A 14,440-nucleotide genomic window follows, 5' to 3' on the forward strand; every position below is an offset into this window, starting at 1 on the left:
GCCCAAGGGCACATAGCCCAAGAGTCTGTGAAAGGCAGAGCCAGCACATAAACCCAGGCCTGAGGGAAGAAAAGCCCAAGCTCTCACTTACTATTCTGTGCCTCCTCACATCAGTGGAAGGAGAGCTGATTCTAGAGCAAAGGTACAGGAAGTTAACACAATTTTTATTTGAAAGAATATTGCCTATAGAGGCACCTGGGTGACTCAGTGGGTTAAGCGTCTACCTTCGGGTCAGGTCATGATCTCAGGGTCCTGGGATGGAGCCCTGCATCCAGCTCCCCACTGAGCAGGCAGTTTTCTCCCTCTCCCTCTGCCTCTGCCCCTCACCCCCTACCCTGACCTGTGCTCTCTATTTCTCTATTCTTTCTCTCAAATAAGTGGAATCTTTTTTTTTAAGATTTTATTTATTTATTTGACAGAGAGAGATCACAAGTAGGCAGAGAGAGAGAGAGGAGGAAGCAGGCTCCCTGCTGAGCAGAGAGCCCGATGCGGGACTTGATCCCAGGACCCTGAGATCATGACCTGAGCCGAAGGCAGTGGCTTAACCCACTGAGCCACCCAGGCGCCCAAATAAGTGGAATCTTTAAAAAATTATTTTAAGGGACACCTGGGTGGCTCAGTGGGTTAAAGCCTCTGCCTTCAGCTCAGGTCCTGGGTCCTGGGATCGAGCCCCGCATCAGGCTCTCTGCTTCCCTTCCTCTCTCTCTGCCTGTCTCTCTGCCTACTTGTGATCTCTGTCTGACAAATAAACAAATAAAATCTTTTTAAAAATTATTTTAAAAATTTTTAAAAGAATATTGCTTTTCGTATTTAAAATAAGAACTATGAGAAAAGGAAGTGAAGGAGTAGAAGCACAGAATGATTATAAACTGATGAGTAAACTTTGTAGAAAAAAGTATAGAGGCTTCACATAGGGGAAGACAACCTCCGTCAAGCAAGCTGAACAACTTCCCAGTGGCCACCCGGCACATTTTGAGGAGTTGGCTCTACCCTCTTTCGGGCTAGAAGGAAAAATACAGGTTGCTCTAGGGACTAGTGGGGAAGTTATGTGACTAACCCTAAAATTGCTCTGGACTGTTTCCATGGATTCTCCAATTGTGAAACTGGCTTTCAGTTCATGCCTTCTGTGTCTCTTCAAAGAGAGAACAGCTGCCCATATTGTACGCCATGCTTGTGTCTGGGCAAGGCATCAGAAGACAAAGCAGAAAGGAGTAACCCAAAGATAATCCTTGGAGAACCTGATTCCTTTCCTCTTTCTGGAGAAAAATAGCTTTGAAAAGCAAAAGAAAAATGTCAATCGAAATCAGAGGGGGAGTTGAATCATGAGAGATACAGACTCCAGGAAACAGAGTTTTAGAGGGGCAGGGGTTGAGGGGATGGATGAGCCCAGTGATGGGTATTAAGGAGGGCACGTATTGCAATGAGCACTGGGTGTTATACGTAAACAATGAATCATGGAACACTACATCAAAAGCTAAGTACTGTAGGGCGACTAATACAACATAATTTAAAAGAAAAGAAAAGAAAAGGGGCACCTGGGTGGCTCCATGGGTTAAGCCTCTGCCTTCAGCTCTGGTCATGATCCCAGGGTTCTGGGCTCGAGCCCCACACCAGACTCTCTGCTCAGCAGGGAACCTGCTTCCCCCTCTCTCTCTGCCTGCCTCTCTGCCTACTTGTGACCTCTGTCTGTCAAGTAAATAAATAAAATCTTTTTTAAAAAAGTAGGAAAAGAAAAGGAAAAAAAAAGGTAGGAAAAAGGAGGAGGAGAGGCAGAGGCCACCTTCTACAATTCCTTCTACAATTCCAAATCCAGTTTTTTAGAAACTGGATTCAAGTGAGGGATACTAACTCAAGAAATTCACTCATTTGGCGAATGTTTATTGATTGCTTACTCTGTGCCACGCATGGTGTCCAGGGCTGAACAGAGGACAGAGAATACAGACCCACACAAACAGGGAAGACACACTGGACAGGTGTGAAAAGTGTCACCAACGAGGAGCACTAGGTGCTCCAAAGGAGCTCACTCACAGACCCGACCCAAACAGCTGGGGGAGGGGAGGAGGTCCGGATTTTAGCTCCCTAACTAAACTGCAAGCTTTCCTGAGGCCACGAACTGTTCCTTCAATGCACACTTTCAAAGAATGTAGCTAATTCGGCGGTCTTCAAACTTTCTTGAAGCAGCAGAATTCTTTCTTTTAAACAAACTCTAAGCTGGCAGTCCAATGAATAAAACAGGAAAAAGAGAAAGGGCTTTGGTTGCAGTGGAGGTAGGAGCCTGAGGTCCTACCTGACCCAGTCCTCTATTAAGCCCCTGGCCTGTTCTCATCCTCTGTGCAGCCTACCATGTTTGCTGAACCTTCAGGCTTCATCAGGGCACAGTTTAAAACCACAGTCTACTAAAGCCACTCCCTCCACTGACAAATGGGAAAATGAAATCCAAAGTAGTTAGAGAGATCTCATCTCTTTTCTTTCCCCAGCACTTACCATAGGAACCTATGAGATATGGACATGGCATCAGTGTGGATAACTGATGGGAAGCACCAGGGTAGAGTAAAAGGAATGGGGACTTTGTTGTCAGAGGTGCCAGGGTTCAAGGCCAGATACGCCATTTAATAAATACGTGTGCTTAGGCAAGTCACATCTAAGCCTCTCTAAGCCTCAGTGACTTCATCTGTAAAATGAAAGGATCAATACCTCCTACACAGCATTTTCACAAGGATAGACACATGTAAGGTAATCACAAAATAATCATTCTTAGGGCGCCTGTGTGACTCGGTTGGTTAAGCAACCAACTCTTGATTTTGGCTCAGATCATGATCTCAGGGCTGTGAGATCAAGCCCCATATGGGGCTCAGCACAGAGTCTGCTTGCCCCTCTCCCTCTGTTCCTCCCCGCACCCCCCTTAAATAAATCAATAAAATCTTTTAAAAATAATAAAATAAATAATCATTCTCATTATTTTTATTTAAAGAGCACCCATTACTGTGGATTCACTCTGTGGTACATATGTGGACCAAAGGCTGGCACACGTTCAACAACATCTATTCCCTTCCTTCTCTGCACACTAAATCTCTTGCCCCTTCACCCTCCTCCTGCCCATTCACGTACCTCTGGGTTCCTCCGGTAGTACATGCAGCACCACTGCTTTTTTGAACACCAGGCTTTCCTTTTCCAGCCGGATTTCACAGGTATATGTTCCCTGGTCAGCGTCTTCCACATTTTGGAGCAGGAGAGAACCATCATTGCGTAAGATGTCCCCCACCAAGCTCACACGATTCTTGAAACGCCCCACAGGCACACTGAGGTTGGCGTAATAGTACAGCACATAATCCTCCTGGAGGGCAACACAACGTCGGGGAAAATCTAGAGTCACTGGCACCAGACCTAGGAGTCTGGATCCAAAAGACCCTGTTCTGTGCCGGTGGCAGCATCACTACCACCATCATCACCACCACCGTCATCATTACCATCACCACTACCACCACCATCATCATCATCATCACCATCACCATCATCACTTTCACCACCACCACCACCCACAGCCCCATCACCACCACCATCATCATCACCACCACCACCACCATCACCGCCACCATCATCACCATCACCACCACCATCATCATCACCATCACCACCACCACCATCACCACCACGATCATCACCATCACCACCACCACCACCATCACTACCACCATCATCACCACCACCGTCATCATCACCATCACCACCACCACCATCACCACCACCATCATCACCACCATCACCACCACCATCATCACCATCACCACCACCACCATCACCACCACCATCATCATCACCATCACCACCCTCACCGCCATCATCACCACCATCATCACTACCACTACCATCATCACCAACACGACCATTGTCATCACCATCACCATCATCATCACCACCAAGATCATCATCATCATGATCAAAAAGTACTTGGTACCAGTGAATAATAAGATAATAAGAATAGTAAGAATAATAAGAAATAATAATAAGAATGTGCCAGGCATGGGGCGCCTGGGTGGCTCAGTGGGTTAAAGCCTCTGCCTTCAGCTCAGGTCATGGTCCCGGGGTCCTGGGATCGAGCCCCACATCGGGCTCTCTGCTCTGCGGGGAGCCTGCTTCCTCCTCTCTCTCTGCCTGCCTCTCTGCCTACTTGTGGTCTCTGTCACATAAATAAATAAAATCTTTAAAAAAAAAAAAAAGAATGTGCCAGGCAATGCTCTAACTAGAACAAGGCCTGGTGCCTTATTTCATACAAGGACAAATTGTGAAGCATAGTCATTTCTTATAGTTTAAGGTAAAATGTAATACCCACTCTGAAGACCACTCTGTGGATTCAACTCAGAATTTTTGAAAACCTTGTCTCCTGTTCACCCTATTTTCTGCCATGGCCGCTGGACTGGATGGCATTCAAAGGCATGATGCAGTCCCTCAGACTGGGAGTTGTGATAAACTGTGGCTGGTGTGTTAGCTGTTGCTCCTCCCTGTTCTGCCCTCTTCCAGGCAGAATATCACACAACCTGAAAAGGAGTCATCCTCAGGGCATGGTTTCCAGGCTGGGATGGGGAGCCCTGGGAAATCCTTTTTTTTTTTTATTAAAGATTTTATTTATTTATTTGACAGAGATCACAAGTAGGCAGAGAGGCAGGCAGAGAAAGAGAGGCAGAAGCAGGCTCCCTGCTGAGCAGAGAGCCCGATGTGGGGCTCGATCCCAGGACCCTGAAATCAGGACCTGAGCCGAAGGCAGAGGCTTAACCCACTGAGCCACACAGGTGCCCCCAGAAATTCTTATTTCTACTTAAGCCATGGGCCTATCCCTCTTATGATAAAAAAAAATACTAATAAAAATTTGAGTGAGAATAGCATTATAGGAATAATATGCTATGAGCTACAGAAAGAGTATTTTACCAGCAAACTTAGAGACCTTACTGTTAGTAACCCATTACTTAGGATGCATTTAAAATGATCCTAAGATACAAATATCTCCACAGAACCTCTGATGAGGTTTATATACTGTTTCCCACTCCGAACAGCTCCCATGAAAGACCCTCCCTCAGCCATGCTACATCAGCCGATCCCAACACTTGAACATTTGAAACAGCCATGAAGGAGAGAGAGGTGATGCCCAAGCACATGAATGGGGCACAGAATGCTCAAAGAATCTGGCCCTCTCCCCCATAAAAGATTCCTGTGACATCATTCTCATGCCTCTTCTGTCTAGACCCACATTCTCGCCCTTCTCAGCCCTCCCACTCATCTATACTACTCTACAAAGGGCAGACATCAAGAAAAGAAACAAAAAGAATTTTATGTGCATGTCTTCCATTACTTCTCAATGACCCAAAAGGTAAGCATTACCATTATGATAATGACCTTCATTTTCACAGATGAGGAAGCTGAAGTTCAGCAAGGTTGAGTAACTTGCCCAGCTGATGACACAGCCAAAGGGCCAAGCTAGGAAGAGGCCCAGTTCTGACAAGCTTCAGAGCCCAGACTCTTGCAACACCATCTCTTGACACCTGATGACCTGGCTCTCCCTCTCCACCCCCTCCCTTCTCCTGACACCATTGGCCAGGGCTTCAACAGTAAGATTCCCTTCTTGTTACCTTGGCGTGCTCTCCTGATGAGACCGTCCAGTCTATCTTGGTCACACGCTTCTCTTCTGTGCTCTGGAAAACACATCCCAGCAGGGCTGAATCACCCACACAGACTGTTAGCTCAAGGGAGGAAACAATCAAGTCATTCAGGCCCAAGGAATAATCTATAGAAGTCAAAGGCAAGAGGAGATATCGTTTAGACAAATACCTTCAACAACAAAAATCAGTAATCAATCTCTAAGTAACTCTACATCTTCCCTCCCCAGATGACCCGACATGGACGAAGTCCTCAGAGGCCTATCACTCAAGCCAATATGACATTCCCAAAGGTAGATGAGATACCCTCTAGTTACACACAAGCCTCCCAAGTCAGAGGGGTTCTGCAATCTTCGTTCTGCAAAAATGCATGTCTGCTCCCGTTCTCCTAGCTAGACCCTTCCCCATTTCCCAGAATTCCTTTCTCCAAGCCCCTTTCTAAAGAAAGAAGAGAAACCCTGACATCCTCCTTTCAAGTCATGAATTTAGACATCCATAAACAGGAAATGAGATGTCTCTCACTCCTAGTTTCCCATGGGTTCCCTATTTGAAAAGCCAATATTTTGGCTTTTTAAAAGTATTTTTGGCTTCCTTCCTTTTTCCCTTTTCTTTAGTTCCTTTTTAAAAGCTTACTCTGACTTTGCTGGCAATTCTGACTGTCCTAGAGGTCCTTGTAATTAGGCCCATACAGGGGTGCCTGGGTGGTTCAGTCGGTTAAGCATCAGATTCTCGGTTAGGGCTCAGAGCTCATGATCTCAGGGGCCTGGGATCGAGCCCCACGGCAGGCTCTGTGCTCAGCCCAGAGTCTGTCTGTCCCCCTGCCACTCCCCCCACTCACTTGCACATACTCTCTCTAATAAATACATAAAATCAAAAAAAAAAAAGAAGAAGAAGAAAAAGAAAACATTCTTAAAAAAAAAAAAAAAAAGAGGCCAATCCAGAGCACGGCTCTCCCCTTGAATTTCCTTTGTGCTTGTCTTCTCCCCACCCTCCCACTCCATCTTGGCCATCAGCCCTGGTTGCTCAGCCTGGGGGTGTTTTACGGCATGCACCACTCCACTCCGCTATCTGTATATTCCTCAAGGCCTTTCTCTTTTCACCAAAAGAGAAAACCATCACACGGATATTTCTGTTTTTACAAGATGTGCTCTGTGCAAAGAGACAGCAACATCAAGAAAGCCACGTTTAGATGCTGGCCAGTTTATGTGGAGGACGAGCCAAGGGAACGCATGTGGGAATAAACAGAAAGCGTGCCAGCCTTTCTCTGCAAGCTGTTGGCCCAAGAGAAGACAGTTCACTTGCTGCCCAACAGCAGGCACACAGTAGGGAAGACGGAAAAGAAAACAGGAATGCTAAACCCTCCAGAGGGGCTTGTTTTGAAAGAAATCAAAATTAGCTCCAAAGCCAATCTGGAATTTTCCTGTAAGGAAGAGCTGAGCAGCCTGACGTGTGGTTAGAGGTGTAAGAAGTGCGTTTAATCTACTGTGGAGAGCACTGTATGTGGAAGTAAGTGAAGGGTAGCTAGAAAGCAGGCGCAGCCATGGGAGCGAAGAGAAGCTTCCACCTCCACAAAGGGTCACCTTTGTAGAGAAATGGCTGAAGAAATGACACGTTCTACAAAGGAGGGCAAATTTCTCCACAAAAAAACAGAATGACCCCTGATACCACCAAGTCACTAGCTCCAAGACTGGTTTGTTAACTCGGGCTGGGATGGTAGAAGCCTGGGCTGCTTCCCGCACCTCTGAGGCAATGTCTAAAGACCCCATCCAGAGCAGGGCGCCTGGGTGGCTCAGTGGGTTAAAGCCTCTGCCTTCAGCTCAGGTCATGATCCCAGGGTCCTGGGATTGAGTCTCACATCGGGCTCTCTGCTCAGCAGGGAGCCTGCTTCTCCTCTCTCTCTCTCTCTCTTTCTCTCTCTCTGCCTACTTGTGATCTCTGTCTGTCAAATAAATAAATAATTTTAAAAATCTTTAAAGACCCCAGAGCATGACAGCTGCGAAAACAAATTCTCTTAAATACATCCTATTTTCTGGGGAGGTGGGGTGGGTGTCCATGTGTCTGTCTGCCTGGGTGCATACCCTCTGTTCCCTGGAATTACAGCAAAGGCATTTCTTTTTTTATTTGGCTGAATCGGTGTTTAGGTTACTATGCCCAGGTACAAATAATAATAATAAGAAGAAGAAGAAGATGATGATGATGATGAAGAAGAAGAAAAATAAGAGACAATGAGAGCAAAGAATGTCCTGAGTCGTTTATTCCTCCCACAGAGCTAGATCTGTGGATAAAGAGAAAAGGCCGGGAGAGAGGTGAGCAGCTTAGAAAGAACCACTGAGCCACAAGCAGCAGCCCTGAGCACAGAGGGTTTGGAGGGTTCGAGAACAAGAGAGTCCACAGCCAGAGGAGGTTTTTAGACGGATGTGGAGTTTAAGGAGAACTCTGAAGTGTCAGGAAGGCTTGGGCAGGCTTGCCCAGGAAGGTGAAGAGAGGAAAGTTCTTGGCAAAAGCAACTGCCCCGGACTGTGAAAGAGCCCGGTGCATTTACAGAACCACAAGAAGGCTGGAGTGGCAAAAGCGTGAATACAGCTGCAGGGATTCTGGGCTCTCCAGTGATTTCATTTCCTGATCTGAGACTAGCTGTGGTTTTCAAGTCGCAACTGAGAGTCCAGGAATGCCAGCGAGACACTTTCTTTGTAGCACAAAGGACGGTCCCGGAACCCCCAGCTCAGGACCCGGAGGCCTCTGGTGTCTAACAGAAACAGTGGAAGATTCAGCTTTTCAAGAAAGAGTTTGCTCCCTGGCTTCAAAAACAGCTGTTCCAGCAAAATGCCGAAGTTCCAGGTTAGGGTTTCCCGTTTTCAACAAACCAAGGGGGAAATGAAAATATATAAAATTGGCTTTTGAAACTGCATGAGACTTAACAAGAAACCCAGTCCCCTCCTTGGTCCCTTGGTTTCTACTTACCCAGTAACACTGGCATCAGGATGAGTTTCAGAGGGCAAAACATGCTGCTCTCCAATTTTTCAATCTTTAGATAAAAGAAAACAAAAATCAGAAAACCGCATCAAGAGAAGTTTGTTAATTTAGCAAACCCACAGTCAGTGTGCCTCTGTGGGCCCAGCCTCTGTCTGAGGCTCTGGGATGCAGCCCCGAACAGAAAGGGCAGGGTCCCTGCTCACGTGCAGTTTGCAACTGGGGGGGAGATGGAGGGGGAAAAGAGGCAAATGAATGAACAAGAAAGTGGCAGATGCTGGAATCTGCTTTGATGAAACAAAACAGAGCGGTGTTTAGAGAGTCACTTGGGGGCCGCTTTAGACTGGCTGTAAGGGAAGATTAAACAAAAGTGGCTTTTCGAGAAGAAAAAAGCAACTAATTTCAGGATATCCTTGAGGCGACAACCTAGCCGTCCTACAACTTCAGGTTTCACGCAAGCAAGAGCTTACAGGAGGCTCCGCGTGAAAGTTTTGCCTATCTATCCAACTAAATTAAAATGGCTACTTTTTTTTTAAAGATTTTATTTATTCATTGGACAGAGAGAGAGAGAGAGTGAGCACAAGAAGGGGGAAGGGCAGAGGGAGAGGGAGAAGCAGACTCCCGATTGAGTGGGGAGCCCCATGTGGGACTCAATCCCAGCACCCTGGGATCATGGCTAAAGGCAGATACTTAACCATCTGAGCCACCCAGGCACCCCCAAAATTGCTTTTAAACATCCAGAGAATGTTCAGGACATGTGGGAAAGGAGATACATAAAGAAGGAGAAAATTTTCAATCTATTTAATTCACCAAGCCCTGTGGCATTAAGAAGCTGCATGAAATGTCCATGTTGAGGTTTTGGGGAGTTTTGCCTTTTTTTCCCTCACTTTTTTGGTTTAAGAGAGGGAGAGAATTGGGAGGGGCAAAGGGAGAGGAAGAGAGAGAATCTTAAGTAGGCTCCACGTCCAGTACAGAGCCAGATGTGGGGCTCAATCCCAGAACCCCGGGATCATGACCTCAGCTGAAACCAAAAGTCTGATGCTTAACCAACTAAGCCACCCGGGCGCCCCTGGCCCACATTTTTCTTCATGAAACAGAAGAAGATCAACTCCAAGGAGTTACAATCCAACCAGCCTTGAGTTCCTACCAACTACTGTGGCTGGTTTCAGTCATGACCCCTGCACCCCAAACATCCTGCCACTGAAGGAACTCTACCTAGAATCTTCCAGAAGGAAAGGTCTCTTCCCAGCTCTGCTGGGAAGTCTAGCACATATGGTGGTCATTTTAATTTATTAAAAATGACTACCTAAGAGAGTCCTTATCTGAGTTCTAACCAACAAAATCCTCCATCAGGAAAATCAGGATCAAACTGTTCAAGGAAGTCCCATCCTAGGTCCCTCTAAGGAGAGATGTCAGTTGGCTTTGCTCAACCTCGGTTCTCTTGCCTATAACATGGGATAATAATGCGAGGATCAAATATGATAATGTAGATAACAGTGCTTTGAAAAGAAGAAATCATTATCACATGAGATCCTATTTTTCATAACCTAAAACCAGATAGGAAATAGAATTTGTTGTGTTAGAAGAGATTTGGGTTCTGAGCATCTACCTTTAGGTAGAATGGCAAATGATGAATCAGAATGAACTGGAAACTTTCAAGTTTCAATTTTTGAATCCCATCATGATGTAGATAATAATTAACACTGACTCAGATATACCAAAAGTCACATTACGTTTCCCCCAAACATAAGGACATCTGATGAAAATGAAGATCTGTCTCAAAATAGCCTCAGTCCTCTTCTGGCTCTGATGCCCATCCCACCCCACACATACATGGATGAGCATGATAAAGAACTTCCTTTATAGTGTGTCACGGTGTGAATTCACCGTATCTGGGACTTCCGAGATCCCTGCACTTTCTGGGTGCGCTCTTCTTCAGGGAGTTGGTTGTGCTCCCCAGCCTGTCCAATGCACCATCTGCTTAGAGGAGGAACAACTGACTTACAGGTGTAACACCAAACCCCAGTAAGTCTAGAATCTCAAGAAGGACCATGCATTCTTGTCTACCAGTGCCCCGGGTCTGCGCCACCACACCAATAAGGTGCCCGGCGTAGGCTGGGTAAGGGCTGCTGGCTGCCAATGCGACCATCACGTTGAAATCGACTTAGATATCCTACAACTAGGCCATTCTATTCTAAGAGGACACTGGCGATCCCAAAGAGACTCTGAACGTAGTCACCAAACTCAAGTCACTCAGAGCCACACTCAACCCTTTGCAAACAAATTTTAAGAAATGTGCAAACAATCTAATGAACAGAAGATACCATTTTTGGTTCAAAGTACTCACATGCACCATTAGAACTCTGTAAATGAAGAGAGGAGCAATGAATTCATGGAAGATGCACTTAATTTCTCAAAAATTCTCCTCCTGGGTCAGACCTTCCATTAACTAATCTTTCAATCTCTGGGAAATTGTTCAATCTTCTTAACATTCAAGGATCGGACTTCTTCTCCCTCCCAGTTAATACAGGAGCACACTAGAAACCAGTCATTGATGTGCAGTAAGTCACTAAGGCCAATGTGCCAGGAACCGCCCGAGCGCCGCCCCACACACTGACCCCCTTGATCTTCACGACAACCCTACGATACGGGGCAGATGGGGAAACTAAGGCACACACGGGTGAAGTGATTTCCCTAATAATGCCCAGCCAGTGACAGGGCCAGGATTTCCCGATCAGATCCTGTCCCCTCACGACGCAGTACTGCTCCTCATGTTTGGGAAGCTATCCCATATTTTAGGACCTAACTTCCCTGAACTTTGTTTATCCCAACAGGATGAATCTGCTCCCCTGACTGGATGCTCTTCCCGCTACCGGCTTCCCCCAGTGAACCTCCATGCAGCTTTCTTTTTTTTTTTTTTTTTTTTAAAGATTTTATTTATTTATCAGAGAGAGAGAGGGGGAGAGAGTGAACACAGGCAGACAGAGAGGCAGGCAGAGGCAGAGGGAGAAGCAGGCTCCCCGCTGAGCAAGGAGCCCGATGTGGGACTCGATCCCAAGACGCCGGGATCATGACCTGAGCCGAAGGCAGCTGCTCAACCAACTGAGCCACCCAGGCGTCCCTCCATGCAGCTTTCAGATCGCAAGCTGACATGGTTTCCGTAGGGACAGCTCTCCTGAGCCATGCTCACCAGGTCAGAGTCCCAGCCACAAGTTTAAATAGTTCTATTTCTCTTTCCTTCAGGGCACTTGTCACAATTTCTAATTCTCTATTTACTTGTGTGCCTGCTGGATTAAAGTCCTGCTATCCACCCTCACCTCCCAAGACTATAAGCTCCAGGAAGCCAAGACCTGAGCCTCTGTCCCTCTGCATGCCCAGGGCCGGTGCAGAGTGAAGCCCAGGGCAGGATCCGGGAACTGCTCATCAAAACAGAGAACAACACCTAAGAGGGCCCAGGACACTTCAGTCAAGTTTCGATTTCCTTTAGTTGGCAAATATTCAGAAATTCCTATCATATGTGTATGTGGGGTGTGTGTGTATGGATGCATGCCGAAAGCTAGGTCCTAAATGTATATATCTGGATAATGAAATTCAGAATTTTATATATACACAGAATATCTATATAAATGGTCTCCATCTTTAGAAATCCAACCAAAGCATTAGATGCTCCTTAAGCACCTTCGTGAGACTCCATTTAAATTCTCAGCTTCTTCCCCAGATCCCGCCATCTCCTCAGCAGGTTTCTTGAGGTAATTCTTCACAGTAAGGCAGCTCATATGGTGGCCAAACATTTTGACCTGAGCTCATGGTGTTTTCACAACAGAACTGCTGGCAAACGTCTTTTGTCACCCTGGGGAGTTGTAACTATAAGGCTCCCCTTTCCCATTATTAATAGTGCAGAGGAATTGTTTCCCTTGGCACAATGATGGCAGAAAAACACCTCAGAAAAGAGACTCACAACAATGAAACTACCACAGAGGTTGTGAGAATGACCCCCGAATATTACAATATCACAAGACAAGATACGGAGAGGTGCTGTCTCGGAGGGCAGCCATTTGCCCCCCATAAGGACAACGAACCACTGAGCAAACAGCAACTGCACAGCCTTCCTTCCCACACCCTGCCCCCCACTCCCCTCCCCCTTCCCCACCCCTCAACTCCCTCCATGCTAAGTCCTCTCAGTTTACCGTGGCCGCTCACCTCCAGGCTCTCATTGTTTTTAGGTCTATGAATCCATGTAACCCCTCTACAGTGCGTCCTCATTTTTCCTTCCAAAACCACTTATCTGACATTGGGCTGGGCAGTTACATGGCTCCATGTAAGACAGTCTCAGTGACATTGGTCACCCCTCAAACCTGAAGGGGACTTTGGAAATCAGTATTGCTGCTCCCTCCTCTACAAAAGGCCTTCATGAGGTCAGAGCTTTGCCAAGGGCATGGCAAGCAAGAACAGGAGTCTAGCTCTTGAGAGGATTAAGTTCTTGGCTTTTTTTTTTTTTTTTTTTTAAGATGCCATTTATTTATTTGTCAGAGAGAGAGTGAGCACAGGCAGACAGAGAGGCAGGCAGAGGCAGAGGGAGAAGCAGGCTCCCCGCCGAGCAAGGAGCCCGATGCGGGACTCGATTCCAGGACGCTGGGATCATGACCTGAGCTGAAGGCAGCTGCCTAACCAACTGAGCCACCCAGGCGTCCCAAGTTCTTGGCTTCTTAAGGTTAGATATTGACCTGTCTAGCGGCCTCTGGGTAATGCAGTCGGTTGAGTCCCGACTATTGGGTTCAGATGGGGTTCTGATCTCAGGGTTGTGAGATCGAGCCCCATATCCAGCTCCCCACTCAGAGTGGAGTCTGCTTGGGATTCTTTCTCCCTCTCCCTCTGCCCCTCCTGCTAGCATGTGCTCTCTCTCTAACAAATAAATAATTCTTAAAAAAAAAAAAATGGCCTGTCTAGGGTTGGGAGAAGGGCAACAGTGAGGGAGAAGTGCTGCCGTGAGCTAGAGGACAGCTAGTCAGGAGGACAGCTAGTCAGTCACTGCTCTACCTAAAAAACACAGGCAATTTACAAGCTTAAGTCCTACGACCACCAGCCTCATCTGCTCTTTCATTAAGAGCAAACCTCTTACCCCACTCTTCTCTGGGGATCTTATCAGAAGTGACTCTACGCTACAGAAAGGAAAACTGCACTCAGCAGCCTACCTTATGCCAGTTTCCTCCTACAAATGTGGTCATCAAATTAAAACCTTCAGAACCAGCCTTCTCCTGAGAGAGCCAAGTTTTCATCACTTCTTAAGAAATGCAAAGCAACGGCTTACCCACGATGAGACGATGAGATGATGAGACGCACCCAGGGGAGGCAACACGGTAGCTCTGCTGAGTGCAGTACCAGAGTCCAACTCCAGAGACTTCTGCCTGACGGAAGGCCAGGCTCAGAACAAACCAAATGCATACGTTCTGGGGTAGCTACAGAGATGCAAACAGGAACCTCTAGAACAAGGTTCTCATTTCTGTCATCTGGCCCACGGCCCAATTCTTATTTATACGTTTGTTCTAAAAGGGAGTAATAAACTCGACTTACTAAGGAGAGCCTGATTCCAGCCCAGGACATGTGCTGTCTCCCCTTCTAGATTATAAGCTCTCTGAGGGTGAGGTCTCCAGTGGCATCGGGTGGACCTTCTCCAAAAAAGAAACCAGCTGCATGCAAACAGAATACAATAAATTTAAGATGAACACAAAATGTTTTGTTCTGTTTAAAATGCAGTGACCCCCAAGTAAACAAAATAAAATAAAAATAGAGTGGCCTCTCATTTTTTTTCTCTCAACAGAGAA

At 46.6% G+C, this 14,440-nt stretch overlaps 1 protein-coding gene across 5 annotated transcripts in view; it reads right to left on the minus strand.

The window, feature by feature from the left end:
• The window catches only part of LOC122912331 (myelin protein zero-like protein 3), a 52,226-nt gene that overhangs the window by 14,034 nt on the left and 23,752 nt on the right, over nt 1-14,440 (minus strand). For 2 of the 5 annotated variants that reach the window (XM_044257940.1, XM_044257943.1), the window contains exons 3-5: nt 8,610-8,673; nt 5,622-5,776; nt 3,109-3,334 (exon numbers count right to left, since the gene is read on the minus strand). In XM_044257940.1, coding sequence (XP_044113875.1) covers nt 3,109-3,334; nt 5,622-5,776; nt 8,610-8,673 — 445 coding nt within the window. Of the gene's footprint in view, nt 1-3,108; nt 3,335-5,621; nt 5,777-8,609; nt 8,674-10,965; nt 11,357-13,810; nt 13,880-13,926; nt 14,036-14,440 lie in introns of those variants that run through there. The other 3 variants (XM_044257945.1, XM_044257941.1, XM_044257942.1) reach the window with 3 other exon arrangements.

The sequence above is a fragment of the Neovison vison genome, chromosome 7, assembly GCF_020171115.1.
Source record: "Neovison vison isolate M4711 chromosome 7, ASM_NN_V1, whole genome shotgun sequence".
Classification (NCBI taxonomy): domain Eukaryota; kingdom Metazoa; phylum Chordata; class Mammalia; order Carnivora; family Mustelidae; genus Neogale; species Neogale vison.